General features: G+C 39.5%; 2 protein-coding genes and 1 long non-coding RNA gene across 3 annotated transcripts in view; all 3 read right to left on the minus strand.

The window, feature by feature from the left end:
* The window catches only part of LOC120716467 (junctional adhesion molecule B-like), a 204853-nt gene that overhangs the window by 116417 nt on the left and 61481 nt on the right, over positions 1 to 26955 (minus strand). The gene's annotated exons all lie outside the window — the stretch shown is intronic.
* LOC120716484 lies at positions 1968 to 8402 on the minus strand. Its single transcript, XR_005691932.1, has 5 exons — positions 8352 to 8402; positions 8149 to 8265; positions 7841 to 7933; positions 5779 to 5838; positions 1968 to 5654 (listed from the first exon to the last, which is right to left on the minus strand). It is a non-coding gene; the product is annotated as an uncharacterized LOC120716484 (long non-coding RNA).
* On the minus strand, positions 12021 to 19078 carry LOC120716478 (programmed cell death 1 ligand 1-like). The gene is made up of 3 exons (XM_040004021.1): positions 18400 to 19078; positions 14039 to 14377; positions 12021 to 13290 (listed from the first exon to the last, which is right to left on the minus strand). The coding sequence occupies exons 1-3, from the start codon at positions 18455 to 18457 to the stop codon at positions 13211 to 13213; spliced, it is 477 nt and encodes a 158-aa protein (XP_039859955.1). The 5' UTR covers positions 18458 to 19078; the 3' UTR covers positions 12021 to 13210.

Raw genomic sequence — 26955 nt, forward strand, 5'->3', positions numbered from 1 at the left:
TTTACTACTGCCATATATGAGCTACTGTGTAGAGGTCTGGGGAAACATACAAAAGTAACACACAAACAATAACTATAATACAGAAAAGGGCCATTAGATTAATAAATAATGTGGGGTACAGGGACCATACAAATGCACTCTTTGTCAAAATGCAAGCTATTAAATTCCAAGACTTGGTGAAGCTTAAAACAGCGCAAATAATGTATAAAGTCAGAAATAAATTGCTTCCCAAAGAAATCTGTAAATTCTTCATAGAAAGAGAAGGTGAGTATAACTTAAGAGGGAAATGGAATTTAAAAATACAAAGTGCTAGAACAACTTTAAAAACGATGTCAATCTCAATTGCAGGAGTTAAATTATGGAACAGTCTAACAGAAGAAATAAAAGACAGTAAAAACATAAAACAGTTTAAAGTAAAATATAAAAACCAAATTTTCAATAAGTATAAGAATGAAGAAAACGGGGTTAACCCAGGACGGTAATGATGCTGGTAATGGTGTTGTGGTTCTTTTTTGTTTTGGTTTGTTTGTTTTTCCATAACTTGTGTATCTGTAAATATACACATTCTGTATTTTTCTTATGAAAGAAACTATACTGTGGTGGGGCTTGCTAATTGTTTTTGATTTATGTATGTTTTGTTTTGCTTTACTTTTGTTTCATATGTTGTTTGTTTAATTTAAGACAAAAAAAATTAAATGAATGAGAGGTAAAACTTGAGGTTGTAGGGACAAATAAGTAAATACTTCTGCCTACTCCTTTTCAAACAAATAATGGAATGATATTTTGTAATGATTGTGAAGGCACATGTTTGAAATGTTTGAAATAAAAATGAACTGAACTGAACAGTTTGCTAAAACAAAGAACACTGACTGAGTTAAAACCTCCCACTGATCTTATGCATGCACACCGGTCGGGGCTCTGTTCTGTTATTGAGGAATTCCGCCACTTATATGCAGACCCTGTCCAGCTGTGTGTCCTCCCCAAACCACTTACATGTCTCCATGAAAACAAGGGGACAGCACAAATGTGACTTTTGGCACACAGCACAGGCAGGAAGAATCACTGTGCCAAACATACATGCGGTTATGTCTGCCTCCAATGCCACTCCTGTGTTATCAACTGTGAAGAAAGTGTGCTACCCACAAAAACTGTCACATCAGCTCTCAGACACTGAACCACAACAAATCAAATGGGGAAAAGAAAATGAAGACAGAGCTACAGAATGGTATACCTCACAGAGTAAGCTGCAGCACAGAGAGCTTAAAGCGGAGAAGTGTGGTTTCATCATCGACCACTGATGCTCTCGTTAACTGTGAATGTTGTGGAAAAGGCCACAATCTCCTGCAGGCCTGTGAAGATGACAAGTTCTGTCTGAGGTGAACTGATGGAACAGTGGATTTGAAACAGACACGCATCTACTACAAGCAGGTCCAAACCCAGATTTTTGTTACAAAGTCACACTTTTGTGACTTAGTTGTGTGGACAACCAAAGCTTTTGTAATTACATGTGTGATGCCAGATGTAAACATGTGGGGTAAAGGTTTAGCAGTGGGTCAGAATTTCTTTTACAAAGTTGTTATGTCAGAGCTCTTGGCCAATCACTACACTGATCCAGAACCCAGCGTTTGACGAGGACAACCTTCCGTGGATGTTGCAATGACAATCAAAAAGAGAGAGAGAGAAAAAAAAGCTTGCTAAGAAAACTGAGGCAGTATTCCAGTTACACCCGTTTAGACAGAACTCTAATATTGCAGGTTTGTTTTAAGATTTTTGGTTCGGTGTCACATTAGGGTGGACCCATCTTCCTGTACTCTGCACTTCATGTTTTATTTTACCCGTTTTTTATCACTCACTGTGAATTAGTAGATCATGTTTAAAATACTACCAATGTAATTCACAACATACATACTTTGGTGTATTTATTTTCTGATTCTGATTTTTTTCATTTTATAGCTGTCGTTAAAATCTTTTCTTTATCTCCTGTACAGGCCAACGCAATCTATTTGTCTTTTCAGGTTGTAGTATTACACAACATGTTCAGATCCAATAGAAATAAAATAAGTGTTTCATAATTAATTAAATTTATTGTCTTTATTTATAACTGGCATTATTTTCTTATTTTATTATAGAAACTTACAAGAAAGAGGCGGAATTGTATTCCGTTGTGCTTTATTAGCTGCTTCGGGGAAAAACAAAACAAAAAACAAAAAACAAAAAAACATTTCAAAACAAACTGGAAAACAGTTATTCATCAATTGATTGCTTCAATGCAACACTTGGGCACATATTTGTCAGCGGCGACTATCTTATCCAGCAAAGTCATGTTTTCAGTCTAGATGTATGGTGTACTTTGAGTTTAGACAGTCTATAACTCGTTCAACATGGATCCTGACCTGTGCAAGTTTTCGTGTCTCTTCCACATCTTTTGCTTGTAACTGACTATGAACCCGGGTAAATGCTGGGATTTTTAAAGTGGCACCCATTAAGGCAACACTTTCCTTAATATCAAAAACCCAGTCTGCGAGCACTATGTCCGCAGGTGATAGCTTCTGCAGAAAGCCAGATGTTTCAGCTATACGGTTGTCACTGGTACGCCCTCCCCATGTTTTAGATATGAAAGAGGTGGTCCTTTGTGGTGTGATGCCTTTGAAATATTTAATTGTGTGCCTACTTTTGTAAGTGGAATATGTCTCTGCCTTAGCGCGTAAATTTTGTGTTCTCTCTATAAAAACTTCAAAATAGTCAATAACTGTCACACGGTCACCAAACATCTCAACATACTGCTGTGGCACACTGGCCTATATGCAATGTATTTTAGCCCAGTGCACCAATGGGCTGAGGTGAGCGCACAGTAAATTTACAGTAATGTTAAACACAGTGGTTTTAGTTTAAGCTAAAATCAAAGAGGTGTGCAACATGTTCAAGTGGAAAGTTTTGTCTTAAACGCATGAAAGTCAACAAGAGCATCTGAAAATGAGATTTTTCTGTGAGTATCTGGTAAGATGGGGCTAATTTGTTATAGCACGCCCATTAGTAAAGCAACAGATAGCAGCCCTGTGTTACGACCCGGCTCAAAAGCCGCAACATAAAAAAGGAGATGAACACCAGAGTGTTAGTGAGAAGAGGTTTTATCTTAAAATGGAATACCAGGTTGGCTAAAATGACTGGTACCACCAAGGCAAAGACAAGTGAACTCCCAGGAAGCTTGCCTCAGGTAAGTTTTTATCCACACCTGACTAGGTGTGACCAATTAGCACCAGCTGAAAACATTGAGGAGATTAGGGGCTGAAGAGGGACGAAACTCCTGTGTAGGTCTTCACTTTAGAGTTGCTGTCTTTCAGGAAGTCCTTGTCTAATTATTTTTTGGACAGTTCTTGTTTCAATTTTTGTTTTTCTTTTGTTTTTCTCTGTGAATAAAACACAGAGAATTGTTAGCAAAGTAATATAATTTATTTTGTGTGTTGAAATCCAGTCTGTTGAAATTAATAAAATGTTTCCAAGATAAAACTTTCAAATGGATCAAATTTGACTGAAAAAAAAAAAAAATACGAGTGTGATACTGAGAATAAACTAGAGATGGAACGATACCATTTTTTTTATGACTGATACCGATATCATAAATTTGGACATCTGCCTATATAGTGTATTTTAAAATTAATAAAACTGTTTTTTTTATATCTTGTTGCATTTTGTATTAGGTCACACTCAAATTTAAAAAGACCAAACACTTTAAAATGCAAAGAATACACGGCACCCAAAATATTTCACAGTTCAACAATGCTGATCTTTTTATTTAAACATTTAGCAGAACTTCAAATCTAAGTACTTAAAGTAATATTCAAAAATAATTTAAAATGCAATTTTATGCAGATTTCAAAAGCTCTTTTGTTCTGAAAAAAATAAGTGCAATATCAGGACAAAATAATCTTTATATTCCACAACTTAAAATGGACCCTTTCATACTTAAAGCTACATGTAAAGAGACACCCAGAGTGGAAATAAGTGCAAATGAAAGCAAACATGGCTTCATGACACTCATCTGTTATCAAGATGAATGTCAGTAAGCTGTTTCTATCACATTTAACCTGATGCTGAATGTTATGTCATTTCCATACAAACCTTAACACAAGTATGAAAGTTTTGTTTGTTTTTTAAAGTAAAACTTGAGTCTATCTTTTGTATGGTCAGACTTAGCAGTGACAACGCACAGACGTCCGAGCTCCATAATTTGGTTGTTAAGCTTAATGCAAGATCGCTTTGCAAACATTCAAAAATGAACTGACTCACTTGCTTTACTTCTCTGCGATAGCTCAGAGATGAAATGCCGGTTTGGCTCCAGATGCTTTCAGTGTGAAGCAACTCTACAATGCCGACAGGCCTCATACACAACAGCCACTCTACTGTGTGAAGCATACTGCTCCTTCATGCTAAGGTCACAACCTGGGTTACGCCATGTTGCAAGTTTTATGAGGTGCTTTTGTGACATTTAATGGATCGGGTTACATTTTTTATTTCTCCCCGATATCCAATAAAGTAATTTAGGTCAGGATCGATACCAATACTGTATCCGATCGGTCCATCCCTAGAACAAACAAGTCAAACCTGCTCAGTTCCTGTTTTATTTCTCTAAAGTGAAAGATGAAAACATTTTGTCTTTAAATTATATCTTTATAACTGTAATACTTGGACTTAACAGTAGATGGCTGCAGACTCTAAATGGATGTTTTGGCTATGTTAGGCTTCAGAGTAGTTTAGCCCAAGAGCTGGGACACATGAATCAGCCTGACTGATCATGCGTGTAAATTATCGGACACCAAACGCTTTCAGCTTTTTGCTGAGGAGGTAAGAACATGAGATCTTCTTAATGTTTTTTTTTGTTTTGTTTTAAAGTGACTTCATTGTGTTGTAGTTTACACCAGGGGTAGAAAACTCCAAAGCTTTGCCCTGGGTCAGCACACCTGAATCAAATGATTAGTTCAGGCATCTGGAGAACTTCAAGACATGTTGAGGAGGTGATTTAGCCATTTAAATCAGCTGTGTTGGATCAGGGACACATCTAAAACCTGCAGGACACCGGCACTCGAGGCCTGGAGTTCCCCCACCCCTGGTTTACACCATTCTCTAACAAATACATCCCCAGTTCAGTCTCAGAAGGAGACACAAATCCCTTTGCTCTTTGGTTTTTGGATGATATAAAAATGCCAATCCTTTAGTCTCAAACATGCACATCCTGGAATGAAGCTGTTCTGTTTTCAGCCACTGCCACTAAATGATTGAAAGAAGGACATATATCAGTTAGCCACAAACAAATAAGTCAAATTTTCCATTTGATATCTTTTCCAAGCGCACACGTGAGAAAACACATGACAATATTACTGCTGAAGAGTAACTAAATGAGTGTGATAAGAATGAGAACAAACGCCATCAAACATGAATAAATTAAACATAAGAACAGTCAAGGACATGAATCATATTAGTAGAGGATAAAATTTGAAAACTCAAGTTAAAAACACATTGTGAGCATGCAGGTCTAATTCAGTGAGAACGACAGGAAGAGGGAACGGACCAGTTAGGGACCAGCAGCTGAACATCAGTGGTTGGACTGGTGGACTACTTCACTGAAGAGTAGACGACGTCTGGCTCTGGTTTAAAGTCTGAACACAAACACGCACAGTTCAAACAGCATTACAGTTTTCTCTCTGACAGAAATGAGATATTCTGTGCTTAAGTCATGATGTGGTTAGAATAACTCTGTACAAAGGTACAGAGCAGCTATACCTTTTCTTCTCTGCCCAGCAGTGACATCTTGTGTTGTATCGAGTGCAGCTGGATCATTCTCTGCACAATAAAACAAAGAAATGAATAAAGGGACAAAAACATAACATAACATAACCATACTACTTTTGTTTATGTAGAGATTAATAAGGAATTTTTATAAATAGCAACAACTTTTCAAGCTTTTTCCTTTTAAAAACAAAACAAAAAAACATCCCCTCTGCTGTGAAACTGTGGTTACCACATGAAACTGGGGATGTTTGTGTGAAAAAAGAAAGAAAGCAGATGTCAGTTTCTTTCAGTTCTAACCAAAATTTCTGCACAGGGACACAAATGAAACCTGCTCTCAAATACAAAACAATTGTTAGACAAACCAGACAAGACCGTGGTGAGAAATGTCAGAACCTCAGAGAACAGTCATCTGGAATCAATAACAGGAAGTTGCTGCTGAGGGTTTTTTAGACAGAATTTTACAGAAGTGGGAAGTTGTTGGTCTTTTAGTCCTTTGTGTATTAGAGAAACAACTGTGTAGGTATATTGTGTGTACCAAACCCAGACACATCTGGGATTAATCTGAGCTGCTTCTAAATTTACTGCTCAGTTATGACACTGGCAGAATTCACAACACATCTGACATCTGGCCTATGTGAGGCAGACCTGTGACTGCTGCAACGTGGGAGATATTGATTGGTACAGCTGCTGCGTTAGCTTTGCTCCAACTCACTGACAGGAAAGACAGAGACGGGAATCACTTCACATTTAAAGGGAAGGACCAAAGGGTGATAACTGTTTTGCAAAAAGGAAATGCAAACAATGTTACTGTAAGAAAATACTTCCACTTTAGTGAAGCACATAAAGGACTGGCATCCAAAAATAAGTTCAGTAAGTTTCAGTTCACAGTAAAATCCAAAGTATTATCCTTCTCACATTTTCCTGAAATCTCATTATTAGTTTGTTTGAGAGAACCAGAGCTTTGCGAAAGGGTAATTTTTTTTTTCAATGACTAAAAAAAAAAATTCCTACGGTAATGTAACATAAGTTGGCCACTCAGCAAACATCTTAACATTTCAGTCTTTGTCCCGGAACCAAATATATTGTTAAAATTTTAAATAAATGAACAGCCACCTTGTTAGTGTTAAAACTAGCTTTTTTTTTTTTTTTTTGTTTTAAAAAAAAGGAGTTTATGTTTAAATACGTTGGATGATCATTTTGTTTTTCTGTGTTGAGACTAAAGTAATTCCACTGGTATTAGTACCACCTACAAAATCTCTGGTATCAGGACTCGTTAAGTGGATTTAAAAAAAAACAAAAAAAAAAAACAACTCACCTGTTTAAACTGTATTAAAACTTAAAGTTTGCATTCATAGGGGCGTGGCCTCTTTGACTTACAGGTGGATGGAGAAACTGTTATTAGCTGTATGCTAGGCTTCACCTCAGCTAATTGGGGTCCTTGAACTGGATCTCTACACAGTGTTTGTTCTGTTGGTGCCCTTGGGAGCATTTTTAATGTCATTATATGACAAATAATACATCTGATGTGCGATATGATGTGTGGTTTGGAGATGGGGGTACTAACAAAAAGACAGATGGCCAAGCTGGAGGTGTTAGAATTTTTGAGTTTTGTTGAGAGAACTAACGTTGAAGCTTCAAAATGTCAGGCCCAGAAACCTGCGGGTGATGCCATAGTTAATCTGTCTACTGCATGTAGTCTATTAAATTAACATGAACGCATAATAATGGAAAATAAAACAAAAAAAAAAGGTGACCCACATTAGCATGGTAAGGAGTAGCTGAAACTTTCCATTCCATGCAATAACGTGACTGGTCACTTATTTCCTGTTTAAGCTGCTGATAGGCTCTTTGGAAGAAAGCCCTCTGTGTTCACCTACATAGGTATTCACTTTCTGGCTGAACCTATAATTTATGTTTATTTATTTATTTATTTATTTATTTATTTATTTATTTTGATTACGTAATTGTAAATGTCTACACTTCCATTAAGTGTTCTAATTTTATGAACCACAACCCAGCCCCCAACCACAAATCTTAATAAAAGAAAATTTACCTCTTTTTGATTTGACTGGTTTTTGCTGACGATTTGATAAAATGACCTCAGTGTAGGTGACTTGGTTTTCTTGGACTTCTTCAGGATTTTCAGCTGAAAAAAAACAACATTTAACCCGAAATTAGTTAGGGGTAAATGAAGAGAATAAGAAATAGAAAAAAGAACATGTTTTTTCATTACTGTGTAACAGCTAAAAGGAGTTACTTCCATTGGGAGTGAGAGTCAATATAAAAACATCTAATCACAATAGCTGTGTAGTTTATTCAGCAGAACTTTATTTATGTAAAATCCAGAACTCTAGGTCTCACCTTCAGGTTTCCTATGAGCACGCCATCTCAGCAGCAGAACCAGTAACACCAGTAGAACCACAACACAGACCGATCCAACAGACAACAGCACAGTGAGAACAGATGTGGTGTGTTTGTCTAAAACAAAGCAAACACAGTCATTAAGTTGTCGTCACATTGTGAATGTTGAAAGCTGCAGAAACACAGACAGGTGAGTGTGTCACCTGTGACAGTGATCCAGCTGGATGGAGACTCTCCATGACCGCTGATGTTACACTTGTAGAGGCCTTCATCAGACCTGGAAACATGCTGGATGGTCATGTGACCTGTAGGCTGCTTCCTGATGAGGGAGCCATCTTTATAGAAAGCAGCTGGGAGGTTGGAGGGAGTGGTCTCTGTTTTACAGAGCAGAGTGACGTCATCTCCCTCCATCACAGGGAGGACAGGACTCTGCAGGATCACTGATCCACCTCAACACAGAGACAAACTACAGCATTTCATCCATTTACACACAGCTTCATCAACACTAACTCCACACACTCAGCTTACCAGTGGCTGTCAGGTTAACCATGTTACTGATGGGACCCTCTCTGGACTCACACCAGTAAACTCCACTGTCTGATGGGAAAAGTGTGATTTCACAGGAGCGACCAGCTGGTTGCCCAAATCCATCTCTTCCACACTGAGTCCTCTGTCGTGTGCTTGTGTTTCTCCTCAGAGTCCATCCAGCAGAGCTGTCGTCCTCCTCACAGCTCAGAGACACAAAGTCTCTTATAAAGAACTGAGAGCTGCTGGGACTCACAGTCAGACGAGCTGTGAGGGTTAAAATGAAAAACTGATGATCTGTTGGACATTTGTCAAAAAGCATCCACAAACATGAACCCAATCAGGTCATATCAGTGAGCATTTCTCAGGTTTAAACTGTGACAGAAGAAGGTTACTGACCTTGGTTTGTTGTGCAGCTCAGCAGTGAGATCAGAACTAAAGAGAAATGACACTCAGGTTGATTTGAGGTGAACATAAAGAACAACTCCACACAAACACACAAACTCATCTCTCTTTGATATATCTGCTCACTTTCTGTTCGATATCAGGAATAGGTTAAAATAAAGTTCAGACTGACAAAAGAGTGTTAATATAGAGCTACATTGTATCCCAGCTGCCACTGTGGGAGAGTTAATGTGGACTGGTCAGCAGTTTCACATCCTGCTTGTATAGAATCACCATTTAACCTCAAACATTTTCCGCCACATTTTCTGAAGGAACTTCTTTAAGGTTATTACTGAAATAAAATTAAACAAAACAAGTTTTCATCTAGAAAGCAGCTCTTACAGTGATCATATTTTTATGTACACTGTGTATACTCAGAGTGTAAATAACCCAGTAAAGTCATGTGTCCACTGTGCAGCTGTGTTGATATAATGAGTGAATGATTTGATCTTTTCACTGCCTGCTGTGTTTCCTCGACTCCTGAGCAAAGATAAAGAGTCAGTTCAGACCTGCAGTTGGTCCTCGTGGTGTTTTGAACTTGAATTCAGCCTGATTTGTTTTTCATGTCTTCTCCTCCATCATCAGTTATCAGGAGAGCAGACAGTCAAAGTACAAGAATTCAAACAAACACAGAGATTCTACTTACAGAGCAGACACAGCACAGATGTTTCCTTCATCGTCCTTCTCACTCATTTGAGCTTTTTTTCATTTCTGTCACTGACACCAAGTAAAGCCCGCCCTCTTCCTCTGAGCACCAGCTTTCTATTGGTTCAGAGTGGTGGGGACCTAAAGTTTTACTTAGTATAAAGAAAAAAAATACTCTGCAGTATCTTGTTTTTCATTCGTCACGTCTTAAGACTGGAACACTATGATTCACATTTTGCATTAACACCATCCTCACACATGTTTATATATGGACACTAAAGCAATGTTCCCTCTAAGCTGCGCACGGTCTCTGCGCACAGAAAATCTGCGTTGCGCACAAAAAAAATCTAACCTGAAAATTAAAACTTTAACAATTCTGTTTTGCAGTGTTAGTCAGTGAGTGACTGGCTGCTCCAGTATGGGATTACAACGATGCCACCTTATACCATAGTGCAGCCAATAATGTGATTCACGTTCGTATATACGCAGCTAATCAACATCGTTGACAGTCTATGGCAGCGTCCTTATGTGCCGACACCGGTGTTTTAGCTGGCAAAGCGACGTGGGTGACGTGGAGCGAAGCCAACGTGTACAACCATTGGAGATGTGAGCAGGACAGACGGAACAATTGACGGAAAAAGTGTGTGACTTTATACCAGTTTTGATTTTGTGTTGATAGGCCACGTAAAACCAGAGTTGTTATACAAAATATCTGTAATGTTTGGTTTTCTTCCTGAATACTGTCGTTGTTTATATTCACTGCGGGAAGAAACGTTCTATAAGAAAAAAGTCTCGAAAGCGCTCTCCGCCTGTGAGCAAAAACAAAACCAAAAACACCCCCACCCTTTCCTATTGGTCGAAAAAAGTACCATGTCGACCAATCAAAAAAGGATATGGCAAGTTGTTAAGAAACGGGGGGAAGTTTTAGGAGTGACGGCGGTGTTTTGAGATGTGAGAGATTTGCGACGTGTAGTTAGTGTGTAGTGTAGTCAATAGTTTTGTTGTGTGTGTCAGAACAATGAGGCGACTGCTGAATGTTACAGGAGTGACACATCTCCTGTTGTCAGGCCTGCAGGTATCAGGCTGCTGTTCTCCTTTATCTCATAGTGGACAGAAATAACTTTTTGGAGTGGCACAAATAATTTGTGTGGCATCAGATTTGATGCAGAACAGCTGATTGTTCTGTAAATAGTTTGAAATGTTTATTTAAAAACACCTTGGCTGCATTTAAAAAAAATAGCTGCAAAAAACTTTGTTGTTTGCCAAACTCAGTTACTTTTTTGAAGAAGTAACTATATAATTAATTTCCCAACATTGGTCATTATATACTGTATTTTGCAGACAGAGTTACAGGACTCTCTCCCAGACCACAGAATCGTAATACAAGTCAGAGCTGTATAAAAAAAAAAGTTGTTTTCAAAATTGGAGTCAAGTTATTTTTACTTCCAATAGTGTTAACATACTACACAGGTCATGAACAAGATTTTTTTTTTTTTTAATTTTCATTGTAAGTGAGCTAAAGCAGTTAATTAAAAGTAGTCTAACATAAATGTAAATGTTGTCATTTTAATAAACCATGTAACTTGGATGGATTCAGTGCGGCGTGACCACAGTGCACACGTCTGATGTCGCTCACAGTGGTCCAAGTTTGTATTTCTGTGAGGTCTTATAATATACTTAATACATGAATAATAATAATAATAATAAGACCTTTTATACTTTTTAAGAACTGTATAACAAACACTTTAAAGCGGAGAAAAAACACAGTTTTACTTAAAAAAACAGCAACCAATTTTCAGGTTTGAGTTCACATCTCGTGGAAAATTAATCAAATACAATCTATCTCACATCATCTCAGTTTTCCAATAAATAAAACACAGCAGCCTCTGATGGGCCAGATCTTCCAGATCATCTGTCATTTAAAAAAAAACAAAACTTGAATATGTCTTTATCAGCTATGTCGGCAGGTTCAATTTCAAGATCACCCAGTTTTACTCCTGTAAATACGGATATGTTCACTGTGATGGGTCCATCACCAGGAAAGGATAATGTTTCATTTTCTTTCACCTTTCTGATTTCACTGAATCTTTTCCCAAGTGCAGTTTACATTACTATGATTGCATATTGCAAATGCTCACATTTTATGTGATTGCTTGCTCTGAGCTCTCTCGGGAAGGGGAAAAGAGAGAATGTATCTTTCTGTAGTCTCAAAAGTGATTTTGCGCTTGAACACCAAAACATCCTGAGGACCATTTTTCCTTTTGTTCATTCTGCTTGTTATGGTGATGCGATGGTCATCTTATATCTACCACGAAGTGCAACTTTTCAAGCCAATCTGCGGTTTCCAGTTGGGATAGGTGAAGTGCAAGTTTTCACATGTTTCACACTCGCAGCAAATTGTTTTAGCCCCTCTCCCTTTGACAGCCACCAGACTTTGTCTTGCAGCAAGAGATTTGATGTGAGAATAGGTGCACTGATAATTTTATGAATTGTTTATGTTTTTATGTATTCTCCATCGGTGAATGGATGTTGTGTCTTACTATCTCATGGGCTACCAGAAAACTAGCAGCAATAATTGCATTTCTATTGAACAAGGTCTAAAAAAAGCATTTGGTCTGCTTAGCAGTTCCAGTCCCTCTTTTTGTGTTTGTCTCCAGCTTGGTGCTTTTCAGCAAACTTGGAAACGTCTCGCGACACTGCAATTAAAAAAATGTTATTAAACATCGGGCAAGTCAGCGTAATAAGTGGTGAAAGCCGGGCCCTCTGACCACTGCCAGTAGGCAACGGGTGAAGTGTCTTGCCCAAGGACACAACGACCGAGACTGTCCAAGCCTGGGCTCGAACCGGCAACCTTCCGATTATAAGGCGAACATTTCTAATGTTAATTACGTTCTGTTGCTCTAAAACCTTTATAGCACTTTTAGCATTCATAGTTGTAAAATTTCTCAGTTTAGACATTTCTTATGTTAATTACGTTCTGTTGTGAATAAGTTATTGGCTCATATCAAGTGAAAGTCTTAGCTTTCGTGTTGTTCAAATTTATGAAACGTCACAACTTTTCTGGAATTCAGGTTGTATAAAGAACAACAAATTGGAGGCTGAGAGGAACGGAAAACCTACAAACTACTATTAGGATAATGATTTTGTATCATACAGTGAATTCATTGATTGATTTACAAAGTTCCTTCTTATTGTAAACAAATCCTATGGAAACTGAAGATGCACAAACACTGTAGTTCACAGAGTCTCTGACACAACAGCACAGAGACTGACACAGTCTGAACAGGTTTGATGATAGTCAGAGAAATTTGACATCAAAGCAACTCTGGACGTGTTCGATGCTCATCATCAATTCATGGGTCAGAGTTCAGATGGAAAAAGTTCTGAGAGGTTTCAAAGCTGTTGTGGTTCAGCAGGAGGCTGGTACGGATCCTGTCGCTGTTATTCTCTAAAATGCAAAAGCAACAACAAAAAGCAGACCTAAAACTAGAACACTGCCTTTCAGTCCAACAGATCTTCCTCGCTGACCTGCAGGTGAGAAACAGGTGTGAGGTGTCAGCTGTCAGGTAGATCAGTGTTTCCCAAACTTTTGGAGCCACGGCGCATATTTCACATTAGAAAAATCACACGGCACACCACCAAACAAAAATGTCACGAAAAGCATGTTGATAATTCTTTCCCTGCATAGCAGAAGTGGCTTGATTTGTCCCCAGGATACCTTTTCTTTTGTTTAAATTGCTTTCTTCTGACCACAACTCATGCTAGGGCCTTCATCTGTGTTGGGATTTTCTCCAGGATCCAGGTAAGATTGACACATGTTTCTTTTCAAATATTTATTGCTTTTATGTGCTGCATTGTCACACTCACAGCATGACAATTATGTAATTTCCTCTGTCTTCTGTTTTACTGGCAGTTGGCAACACATTTAATCAGAGCAGGTTGCATTGCCCTCTAGTGGAAGAGAATGTAACTGTTCTGCCAGTCACGCCATTTTCTTAGAGTATCAACCAGGTGGAACCAGATCATCTTCCACGACAAACCTGTGTGCCGCAGCACAGTGGTTGGGAAACACTGAGGTAGGTGATGAGTGAAGAACAGAACAGAATCCATTTCCTCTTCAAACTGCTGTCAGACATTATCTACTGCACTCTGATCACATCACTCAGACCAGCTGCTTTCTACAAAGTCTCATCAACAACATCTTTAGAAACAAACATCAACAACCAGGAAGCAGCTTCACCTCTGATCACACACACACTCAACTCTACTCACTCACCTGAAAGAACAACTCTCAGGGTGATGTTTGTGATGGACTGCAAGGAGCGTGTTTCTTGCAGGAAGACTTGACACTCGTATGTTCCAGTATCATTAATCATCACATCCTTCAGAATCAGAGACACGTTTCCATCCTTCATCTGTCTGTCCTGCAGATCCACCCGGTTCTTAAAAGATCGATGCTGGTTGTCTGGATCAATGTTTCCATCCCGAAATAAAAGAACATATTTTGGCTGCAGGTCAGGTCGGTGCCACTCTACAGTTAGGATCTTGCTGTTGTTTGGAGCTCGACATGGCAGAGTGACATTCTGTCCAGACTCAGCTGTGATGGTTTTCTGGTCTGAAAGAGGAAACAATACAAAGCAGAGAGGTTATAGGTCAAAGTACAACAGTTCACTGTGCGCTGAGTTTATGTACAGGTGTTTATGTACAAACATGAACACCTGCTCACAGTGTAATTTGTGAAACAAAATAAATACAACAGTCAGAGAATGAAAAATTCAGGAACCAAATCTCTTATAAAGCCTCTTATTGTATTTCTTATTTTGTCAATATAATGTTTTATAGAAAAATTGCAAACTATTTTAACATTCCTTTCTCTTAGCGCTGTGATATTTAGCATGAAAAAAAATCCCAAAATACACAAAATCCTGTCAAAAAACAAACAAACAATAAAAATAGTAGATCTCTAAGCTTTGATAGCAGACTTTTCTGATTTCGTGTGCAGCATCATACAGTGTGTTCTTGTGTTTGTCTACATCTACAAATCTCCACACAGGAAAGGAAGTGACCCTGACTCAGTTCTGCATAACCAGTTTCAAAGCCACTAAACTATGCACGTCATTTTTTCAAAGACCCCTTCACAGCAAAGCTTTCTGACTGCAGGAGACCCAAAGCCTAATTAACTTTCAACTGCAGCTTTGGCAAATGACATCGGTGAGACACCTGACCTCTTTGTGCTTAATTTAACCGTGTTTGTTACTGTTTGGGATTTGCCTACGATGAGCCTACAGAAAAGTGTTCCCAGTCTCTGCAAATATGTTCCTATACAATGCTACCAAATCCCAAGTGCACAATGATTGACGTGGATGACACTGTGCAGTGGATGAATGCAGATTGTTTGACAAATGGGTCCAAACTGCGAGGGTGAAACAGCAGAATTTACAGAGAAACATTTCATTGTTTTAAACACCGGTTTCACTTCAGCTATTTGTATGTTATAAGTTTACCTTTATCTGCAGCTCAGTGAAGGACCAACAACAGCACAAGCATGAGTGGCCCACGGGCAAACTGTACCACATAGATATCTATATCTATCTAGATACCTCGTAACAATATATCTCTTCCAATTAATATTGTGCAAAATATTGAATAACTCACATCAGTGTCTACTGTCAGTCTACTGTTTACTATCATAGTGTGAGCGTGGATGTACGCATACATGTAGCCTACATATACACATATATATATATATAGTTTAGAACTTCGATAGGTTATGTTTAGGATAAAACATAACCTATCAACCCTGATTATGTCATAGTCAGGGTTCACCAGCCTCTGAGTTTAAGATTAGGGCCAGCGATCCTGAATAAAATATATATATATATATATATATATATATATATACACACATACATACATACACACACACACACACACACACACACACACACACACACACACACACACACACACGTATGACAGAGAGAGGGAGAGAGATGGCTAGGACCGCCCCTGCAGGTACAGCCATTGACCAATGGCCGTACAAGGAGTGAAACCTGCCCATTCGTTCATTTTTATTACTGGCAACGCCACCAGCCCCTCCCCTACACTTGCTGTGCCTGTGCGCTCGCGGGGCTTTTAACATGGAAGAAGTGTCAAAAATAAAAAAAATAATCAAAAGTCAAATTAACGACATGTTATCAACATTAAAGTGAGATAAAGTGCAGCATAAATGTCACATGTTGCAGTGCAGCAGGCAGCCCTGCACAACACACTTCTTTATTTCTGTCACACCCTATTTGGCGCCCTGGGCGAACCTCTGGGAGCCATAATTAAATGTATTGAATTTTAATGATCGCTGGGTTTTCATTTGTTTGGTTGCTATGGTGATGTGTAACGGGAGTCACGTGGGTGGTAGCGGCGACATTAAGAGGGCGTTGTCAGTCTGTCTTTCACTCAGTGGTGCCAACTTAGCGACTTTGTCGCTATATTTAGCGAGTTTTTTCTAAAAAAAAAAAAAAAAGTCGCTAAAAAAAAAAAAGACGTGAAAGCGCGTATTGCTTTTACTCTCAACAAGCAGCGGGTGCTGTAACGCAGTCAGTTCTTCTTTTACTCTTATGCTGTTTTGTGGATCACAAGGTTTAAAACTACTTATAAACACACACACAAAGTAACTCCACCAGAGTGCCTATTTCGGGTCACTTTTGCCGGTCCAAGCCCGGGTAAAGGAGCAGGGTTGGAATTGTGACATTAAAAAAAACAATAATTGCTAAAAGAAATTTAATTTGTAGTTCTAAATAAACTAAATACATTTAGGACGTTTTTTACTCACTTTATGTCTCTTCCACGATGTTATTTCTCTCTCCAACAACATAGGTTACAATTAGATTAGCATGACCAATCATGCAAATTAGTCGATGACATCATTTAGCGACTTCTAGCGACTTTTAGGACAGCCAATAGCGATTTTCCTTACTGAGGAGTTGGCAACACTGCTTTCACTGGTTTGATTTTGACAGAGAGGAGGGCTGGGTAGCCGTAGTTTTTGTTGACCGCTGCACAACGAGTTTCCCCTTGTTGCATTAGAACCTGTGATGTTTTAAGAGTTTGAATCGTGAGCCGATCACGTTGCTCTGTAAACTTTTCAAGCACTTTAATAAACAAGCAAGCAATTCCACCTCTCGCATTATTGCGTTAAGTTGACAGCGCGTCAGGCAAATAGGCAGGCTCAGTCCCCGGCCTCTAGCGATTGTGGAAGTCGCTACACTCCTCCTCTTTTTGTCACAGTCTGGCAAGGGCAGACTGTAGGGGTTGACAAAAAGACCCAAAACGCAGACTCCAACGAACAGGGAACAGAACTTGAAATGTTAACAAAAGGCGAGCCGTTTAATATGGCTGGTAGAAAAGGTACAAACAAAGGGCAAGGCAAACTGAAGCAAAATTAACACAAACCTAAACTGGGGAATCTAAACAAACAAAAAGAGAAACCTAGACAAGAAACTTGGAGGCGTGGCGTGGACAACAGACGACCTGACAATCACACACTGAAAACAGAGGACTTAAATACACAGGAGGTGATTAGGGGAAGTGGGAACACATGGAGGAACAGCTGACTGACATGAGCCTAATGACAGGACAAGGGAAGTGAAACTAAATACAATGAACGAAGAACACACGACTCCTTCAAAATAAAACAGGAAACATGAGACAGACATGATAATACAAACTTGATAACATAAGACACGCAGCATGAAACACGAAGGGTGAGGGGAAGCTTAAATACAGGGGAAGAAAACACAAGGAGTCTAATAACCAAATGAACTCAGATAACCTAATGAACAAAATAAACTCAAACTTAAAACGCTGGGTCAAAAGACCCAGGATCATGACACTTTTCTCTTTTTTTAAACTTTAAAAACGGGTTGTGTGTGAGACTTTAAATCAACAAAATATAAAATATACATTTTAAATTGTTATTGATCCCTTTACCCCGAGTCCTAAAGTGTATATTAATTTTTTTACTCTTAAATATTTATTGTTCGTTTAGTTGCACTGCTGTAACTGGAGCCTCGTCGTCTCGTCTCTCTATATACTGGACTGTATGTAGCAGTGAGCAGGCGCACCGAGGGCTCTCGCGCTCACTTTTCGTGTATAGAAAAACATCGGTGCAAATTATAAGTCTGTATCATGATGTCTGGTGTTTTCGTGTTTGTTGTTTTATTTTGCGAGTTGGTTATTAGATGCTGCTCCAGCCGGTCAGAGAATCCCCCGCAGCCCCGCCTCTCCTCTCTGCGCGCAAGCAGCAGGCGCACCTCGCAAACGGAGGGCGCCCTTACTCCCAGCAAATTGGCGATAGAAAACCGATCGGTGCCTATGCCATCCCCAATATGCGCTGGCATGATGTCGGGACAGCATGAGTACGAGCAATTTTTTTTTATTTTTTTTTTGTGATGCCGCCCCCCACCACGATGCCGCCCCGGGCAACCGCCCGTGTCGCCCGTATCTAAAACCGCTACTGGTCACACCTGCATTACATTAACGGACGTGAACTCCACGAATCAATAGAAAACCCACAGTGATTTCCTTTACTTTTCTCTCCCTCAGTGGGAAATAGTTTGGTTCTAAATTTTTGAATCTCACCTGCAGAGACAAACACGAGGAGCCCCACAGACAGGAAACAGCAGAGAGATGTAGACATTTCCTGTTAGTGCTGATGATCCGACACTTGTCCAAAGGCGCTGGTATTTACTGTAAATGAATGTAAATGAAAAAAAAAAAAAAAGACTGAGCCTCAGTATAAAGCCTGACTAATTAATTAGGTACTGAAAGTTATTTCCCGTGAAAACAAACAACTTCTCTCGCTTATGCGATTGGCGCTTTCAGATGCAGTCTTTGAAAAGGAAGTACGAAATCTGAACTATCGAATCACAACACTAGATCAGCCTCTCGTGACTGATATCTACCTCCAATCAAACTTCCATCCATCAGCCTGCACTATAGTGCAATGCGCAGTAGTGAACCTGTGGGACTGCTATTTTTGCTTGTACTACTGTTTGCGTCTGTGTCTGAGCCGTGCGCCGCCTCCTTCCGTGAACGTGTCGCCGCGGTGTGCATAATGTGCCTACACAATGCAGGCACAGCGCTGTACTGTTAATGACAGCCGAATGAGTTTCCCGTTCTACGGAGCAAACAAAGCCTGTTTTATTGTTTCATTTTTTTCTGACCTTCTCACTTACTTCTGCTTGAACTTGGTGAACGTCTCATTTCCGAGGTAAAGGGAACTTGATGCTTTAGATGTAGTGATCCAGTGAGAAATTCAAGCCATTTATAGGAATATAAAAAGTTATTAAATTTTGATTTTGATGCACTTCCTGTTTGATACACATGCCATGAGGTCACTGCTGTGATAATTTGTTTGTTTTAATTTCATTTATTGCACACCTTTCTGTTAAAACTCTGTGTCACAACCATAGTGCGTCAACACCAAAGTCGATCTAATCCAAGATTTTATTATTTTTTTCTTGTAAAAAGAGCTTAATTTAGGTAGATTGTTGAGGCCATAAGCAAATGATGAAAAACAAGATGGCTTCTGTCAGAAAAACATGTGTTATGAGAGAAAGTCGGGTATTTTGTCAACACCATCAGGATTTTTGTCTGACGGTGTTGACAAATGTCACAAAAGTCTGCTGTTCACCGTTTATATTAAGTAATTTTTTATTAATATTTCAGTCATATTACTTCCTGTGTGTTTTACTGATATTTCTGCTTCACAGATGTGTCAAATATTATCAAATTTGCCTTATCTTGAATCTCATTGTTTATGTATACATTATTAATCCTGTAGGAAAATGCTTAGTCCTCTGCATTTAACCCATTCACTCAGTGATGCAGTGGGCAGCTACCAACCCAGGATAGCCTCTGTTCGTTGGATTTGAACGCGCAACCTTTCGATCATGTGGCATCTACTGAGCTAGCTGTGCCTCGAGAGTTGGTCTTTAAGTGATGATGTATGAATCTTGCTTCCGGGCCCAAACTACTCTGTGTTTATTAAGCCTGTTGTGCTGCTAAAATGTTTTAATGCTTTTTATCTTGTTCTATTACATCTGAACAAGCCCCTAAAAACAGCCAGTGATCACTGTCAGCCTAACCATCGGGAACCCTCACGTTAACTTCTATCAAGTGGAAAAGTGTTAGCATTCATCCTCCAGCTTCACTGTGTTTATGTTATGCTAACACAGCTGTGTCGCCAGCGATCACGTAGCACATCACTATATACCAGCTAGCCCAACTTCAGTAACGTGACAATAGTCAGTGCTGTAACCCTAAAAGTCACTGTTGTTTAGTTTTCTGTCTCCATTTATGTTGGAAGTGGTAGCAGAGCTGGTGTATCATGTTCAGGTGGAAACAAGCAGTCTAACTTTAACTCTGTTAAATTTCATATATTCTGTTTTCATGGATGCCTGGATGTTACACCTGGTAGAGCCACACTGATCATTTTATTAAAGATGAAAGAATTTAGACAGTTTGTAACTCTCATTGATGCCGCAGAGTTCCTTTGACTTTGGGATCTGCAGCGGAGTTTGGACCTGGAAACGGCTAATGACATCAGACTTAATGGCTGGATAGCATCTCTATTGCTTAATGCATAATTGTGTTGTGAATATTCATCCTTAATCTGTGAAAAAGCATAAGGTTCAGAAAAGTTATAGTAATTACAAAATGGTACATTTCAGGCTAGAATAGCAAAGGGAAACCTGTCAGTAGAGGAACGAAAGAGAAGGAACAGGAATGATCAAAAAAGAAAGAGAGAAAAAATTAACAGCCAGCCTGAGCTGAAGAAAGAGTTTCTCATAAAGGAAAGATGGAGAAATAAAGAACACCAGTGATCTGAAAGGAAGAGAAAAAAGTCAGAAGAGAAGGTTTTGGAAACAAGCACAGAGACAAAAGGAGAGAAAGTCCAGCAGGGTCTAAACACACAACCACAGAGAACTTTAGGAATCAAGCAGTAGTAGGCTGGTGAACTATTAAGATGTAGAACTTGACATGTGCAAAAACAGAATTGTTATGATGTGTCTTGTTATATTACAAAGGTTGTTAAGGTTTAATTGTCATTTTGAAAGAAACAATATCTTGTTTTCTACTAGTGTGTCACCACCGTCAGCACCTTGTCAACTCCATAACATGGAGTTTTGGTTTATTTTTCTCTTTTGGAGAACCATATAGTTTCCTCCCTCATGATCTTGCAATAAAAATACGTAATTTTCTCAATAAATGTGTAATTTGCATGCTGCTTAATATGACTGTTTCTTATACAGATTAAATACAAGCTTCTGAAAATATGTATGACTGTAACTGGCTGCGCGCACACAGCATATATGATTTAATACCATAAAATAATTTTATGTATTAAAGAACATATGAGAAAGCGCTCCACTTTAAATGTTGGCCTCAGATGTGATGATGATTTCTCTTAAATTCTAACGTTAATTGTTATGAGCAAAGGTTGGTGTTAGTGTACATTAATACTAACATGGTAACATTGCTGTTTGCGTCTTGATACATTCTCAATCATCCAGGAAAGTAAATCTCCAAAAGTTGTCATGAGAATTTGTTTATATTTGTTTAATAATTAAGATTAAGGAACTGACAGGGTACATCTGTCACCATCTTACAATGCTGTGATTGCAGCCATTCCCCAACTCTCTGTGAATGCTGCTCATGGCCATTGATCAGTGGTCTTTGATCAGTGGTCTTTGGTCAGTGGGTTTTGGTCAGTGGTTAATTGATTAACTAATGATCAAGGAACTGACCTCCCAGCCCATTGTTCCTTCAGTGGGCTGGTTTCAGTCATTATGCAAAGGTACTGTTTATAAGATTGGGGAAAGGAAAGAGTGTGAGGATAAGGAAACCCCACCATGTTCCCAAAGGACATCCCAGATTTACCCTTCCTGTAACAGTAACAAAAGCCAAAGGTCTACTGGGGTCAGCGGGGGAGCTGGCCCCAGGGAGGGGTCACTTGCCCCTCCCTTCCTTCCCTCCCCATCTCCAGCTGCCTCCCTCTTCCCGCTCCACCACAATCACCCACACATGCAGGGCCTTGGGGGTAAAGGTGTGTCACCAGGGTGCAGGGGAGACATCCCCCCCCCCCCCCCCCTCTGTCCCCTTCTGGCTTCTTGTGCCTCAATCTTATCTCACAACTTAGACATTCACATTACTCACACTCTCATAACACATACATATAGGTTTCCCCCTCCAGGGGCAAGGGTACCTAGACCCGGTTTGTAGAGTACGCTTGGGGAGTGTGATTGTGTGTACAGCGTCTCTTTATGTCTGTCTCCACGTTGGTTGAGTGTGGAGTAACTGCATATGAGAGCATGAGGGTGGGGATGGATGTTTGTGTCTGTGTGTGCCTGTATGTCTGTGTCTATATGTCAGGTTGGGTGTCAGGCGCCACCTCTCTGGGGACATCTCAGGCCCTCCAAGGTTTGGAGGCCTATCTCCCCCCACCACTTCCCCTGCCAGTGGCGGACGCCCTCAGACATCGGTGCGTTGGTGGTTCTTTGTGTCTGGGGATGGGCGTCCAGGTACACACCGGCTCACTCCTTGGTGGCTTGGTGGTGCTTATCGGGACCTGGAGCCTGGGGCTCGCTCGGGCCACTTCGGGGGTGGGGTGCCCTCGGCCTCTCGGCCTGGGGCTCAGTCACTCAGGCGCAGCTGGCTGCCGGCGGAGCTCACGGGCGCATCACTGCAACTCCCCCTGGCTTCTGCTCCGCGGCTGCTGAGTGAGCCCTCATCTGGGACTCTCCTCAGCTCTTTCTGGGACAGTGGCGCGGCTGCCCCTCTGTTGGTCTTCCTTGGTCTCTTGTGTTCTGGGGGCCTCTGGATGTCTGGAGTTTTGATCTCCTCCATACCTGCTTCATGCCCTGGAGGACGGGGCTGTGGCCCCCCCACACCCTCTAGCAGATCATTACATGAAGGAACCTTTTAAAACAAGCGTGTCCATGCTCACAGGTGTACACACGGGTGATCACACCCACAAACTACACCCTTTTTGGCTCCTACCTCAAAGCACACTGTGTTCTGTTGATCTTATGTGCTGCACAATAATGTTTAATATTTAGTATTTACTGTCATATTCCCATATATCATTGTGATGTTGTTTATTCTATTACTCTTGTTCTCTTCTGCTTGTTTTCTTTTTTCTTTCTCAGCAGGTGATCCAGGTGATTGATATGCATTTTTTTGTCTGCTTATTTAGTTGTTTTTTTGTTTTTTAGCCCTTTATCCCCGTCCCTCTTCTCCACTGTTTCCCCCCCTCTTCCTTTCTCCCTTTTCTTTTCCTCATTCAAGTCTGTCCCGTATTTAGCAAGTGAAAATAAAATAAACAATAAAATAAACAATAAAAGGTGAATCAAATAGACCATCACGGCAAGGCTGGGATGGTCAATTTGGTAAAGTAAATCCGTTGGGCATCTTTCTTTGCCTTTAGACAATAATTCTGATGGCAAAAGAACCAAACGGGACAGGCAAAAAAAAGAAGAAAAGAAAGCCAAAGGCTTGAATGGCTTCTTGCTGAGTGATGGAAAGATTTGGAATGTCACTGATCTCTCTCATCTCATCTAGCACGCTGTCGCCCAGTGACTGAAAAGAACGCTGACACTGCTAGCACCACACTCAGACTGGCTCACCTACTGCCAGAAGACTGCCACGCGTCAAGTACAAGCCTCGCTGGCACAAAGACTATATTGTACCATAATAGGTTGCTTGAAAAAGAACATTAGAGACACGTTATTACTTGTTCTATCTTGGGTTTAAAAAGAACTGATTTTCTGCCACCAACGCACTAAGAAACAATTGTCATGGAAAAACTGGAATAATAATTTCTTTTCATGTTACGTAGGAGTGCAATATAGTTTCAGGCTTATTAAGCTTTGCTAGTTGTAGTAATCTGATGGTATAACTATTGCAGCATTTAAGTTCACAAGTGTATGTGTGACTTGCTAAACAGTGCATTACTTTATTTCTGTACTACGCTATTTGGTGAACTCTTTTCATAAAGAGAGAGGAGATGTTGTGTCCTGTAATGATCGTACTATATTGCACCACTAGAGGGTGGTGTCGTGAAATAAGAGTAAAGTGGAGTTGGTAAAGTTTTAGAGTTAGAGTATAGTTAGATAACTTGTTGTGTCTCCCTCTACGGTGTAAAGTCTGTTTATGAGGACTGGTTTATTACCGGCCGCTACTACAGAAGTGATTATTTTGGCCATAACTTGAACATAACTGAATGGAACTGTTATTTCTATTCTCGGATATTTATTCAAAGATGTTCTTCTCGTAAAGTAAAGCAGCTTTTAATTCTACCCTGCTTGATTCCCAGGCTCGTCCTCGTAGCTTATAAATGTAACACTGATCTCAGATCTGTGCTCGTCATCGGCGTATATTTAAAGCCCAGGTAACCGAAACGGATCCATTGTGGTCAGTGTGTTTTTTGCTCTATTTCAAAACTTACAGTTAAATTAGTTGTGACAAGGGGACAATATATTTTTTGTTATCCACATAAAGTTCCGGTGTCCCGTCCCGCAGACCTACATCTGAAATGTCCGCTGCAACGTCTGTATCGCTCATCAGGAATGTGCTGTCAGTCTGCCTCCTCGTTTCAATCCGTGCAGGTGAGATTTGTCTTTAATTTCAAACCAAAAAGCCTTTCTTCTCTGTTGTAGGTGTGCAGAGGGGGACGGCTGAGGCAGTTTTTTGGCCACTCAACTCGGTTATGTTTGTTACGCTGGAAACGTGTTTGTGTGTAGTTTCTTCTTTTGACACTGAGACACAAGGAGTTAAATAGCCGAATAAATGTGCCGCTAAAATTTACGATTAATTTTTTTGTCCGATTTTTTTTGTCTTGATCTTATTAAGTCTTGCAGTTTAGCAAGTGCGTCACAAATTGTTGCGCTTCCGCGTTGTGACGTTTTAACTTCCCTTTGAACCTCCTATTTAACAATACCAGCAGACTAGGGGATTTAAAGATTTAAACTAGCTAATATCGAGTGATTTAAATTACATTAGCTAACTTTTTTGATGCTATTTACAGAACAAATAAAAATAAATACTTAATTTTTAATAAGATACTTTGTAAGTAACAACAACGTTTATCACAACCGTTTGAACTTTTGGTATATTTCAGTTAAAGTGTTTTAAATCTGCATCACTGTGTCATGAAATTCATTCTGCATCTTCTTTCTGCTGCAGTCGTATTAGCCTATTAATGACAAGCTGAAGCAGCAACGCCTCTGTGTGAGCTCACTGTAACAGCACTGGTGATAACAACATCTTAGAGTTGTTATCACCAGAATGCACAGAGAACAACTATCAGTTAGTTGCCGTATGTCTGGATTTATTTCACTTAAATCAACACTGACTGCTAAACACTGAAAGGGAAAACAAAATTGGGCTTAAAGTTATTAACTTAAACATAAATATTTAAGGTAAGTATGGCGAGATGAGGGAGAGTGGGGAAAAGGGTAAACAGAATATCAATCTTTACACAGGTGTATATGGTTGCCAGCCACGGAGCTCATGTGCATCATTGTTTTAGTTTGTTAAAAATTTCTATTCCTCTTATGGTCAAATTTGGCTTAGGTTGTTTTTTTATAGTTCAGCTCCAGACCCAAGTAACAGCAAGTCAAAATGAAAAAAACAAAACATTACCTTTCTGTGTTCAGCAGTAGTCTGTAGTCAATTTAAAAATTGATATGGAGTTTATGTGACATTAAACATTTGGGTGGTGGGACAGAGTCTGAGAGAGGAGGACAGAGGGAGGGAGAGAGAGAGCAAAAAGAAACAGATAAGAGTGGATATGTAGTCAAATTCTCCAAAATTATAAAGCTGTAGCTTTACAACATGCATATAATAATTATTATAAGATTATATTTTCGTCATATTCTAGTTTCTAGTTGAGTGAGGAGTATGGAGACAGAGAGGTTGTACAAGAACAGGAAGAATGAGGGAGCAGATAGTGAAGTTAGCTGGAAAAACAAGTCATTTTTCACAAAGTAGTTTTTCACGTCTTTCGTGCTTTGTGTGCTTTCCAGTAACACACTGAAGAAAATGTAAGTGAACATCCTAAACAGAGCATGCTGACATGAATAGCAGCATTTAACAGGATTCATATCTCTCTAAACATGGACAGGATGGCGGCCGCTACATCGATGTCACTACAAATCTGTTTTCCACTCGTGAAATTTGGGTTCATGATGCTCTGTGCTCAGTCTGTATAATAAAGGGAGGGTTTGAATGAATTCAAAAACTTAATAGAAGGTAATTCTATTGCAAGTTTGCTTTGCGTACAGGTCTGTGTAGTAGAAGGATGATTTTAATAGTGCTAATAATGCTACTTCAAGAGATTGATTTGGTGGACTGCCTCTATGTGATCAAGAGACTGAAATAATGTTGTACATGTTTCTCACCGTATCTCCTTTGCTACAAATAGTTCTTTAACTTCTTTAAAGACTGGACATGTGTGTGCATGACATAATGACTGGGGACCGAGCCCCCCTAAATGTTTGAAACTAGAATCACCCCTGGTAAAAATGGTTGCTGTGACTGAGTATTAGAGCCACATGAAAAAAGAATGTTTTGAAAAAAAGTTGAAACGTGAAGATTAAAGTTGTTGTTTCATGTCAAACTGCCACAGTAGCTATACCCTCTACAAAATGCCTTGTGTATAAGACTTTGTAAAAACATATATCCTCTTTATTCTACCAAACTGCATCAGTTGTTACTAAAACTGATTCTGAAGTAGGAGTTCATTAACTTATCCACACAAGGCACGTTATGGGAGACTATGTTCATGTTTTGGACTTTATTTCCCCCCAAAATATATTTTTTCTTAATGTGGTGCGAATACTCCTTTGTACTTTGCTTTATTGTAGAGCTCTTATTAATTAGTAATTGTTATTAGTAGTGAGACCCACCTTGTTTGTAGAGTGTCTGCTTGAATGTGTGTTGATCCCACTGCCTTCAAAGGCACGATGTGATTATTTTCAGTGACATATTTTTACTTGAAGTTTTCCCGGCCTAAATTACAGCTGGAATATTAGTGGAAGACATGTATGAATGTGGAAGTTACAATGGCATGCTACCCTCTGAAATATTTGTAGTTTGTAAGGTATTTAATATCTATATTGCCTTGTTCTTCTG

This window comes from Simochromis diagramma, unplaced genomic scaffold (genome assembly GCF_900408965.1).
Source record: "Simochromis diagramma unplaced genomic scaffold, fSimDia1.1 OVJJ01000776.1, whole genome shotgun sequence".
Taxonomy (NCBI): Eukaryota; Metazoa; Chordata; class Actinopteri; order Cichliformes; family Cichlidae; genus Simochromis; species Simochromis diagramma.

Excerpts from the sequence above, each read along its gene's own strand:
- LOC120716478 (XM_040004021.1), bottom strand. The coding sequence starts at position 18,457 with ATGTCTACATCTCTCTGCTGTTTCCTGTCTGTGGGGCTCCTCGTGTTT. Across the intron at positions 14,378-18,399 it reads CCTCGTGTTTGTCTCTGCAG|ACCAGAAAACCATCACAGCT; the intron begins GTGAGATTCAAA and ends TTCCTCTTTCAG. Across the intron at positions 13,291-14,038 it reads CCTGAGAGTTGTTCTTTCAG|GTCAGCGAGGAAGATCTGTT; the intron begins GTGAGTGAGTAG and ends TCTCACCTGCAG.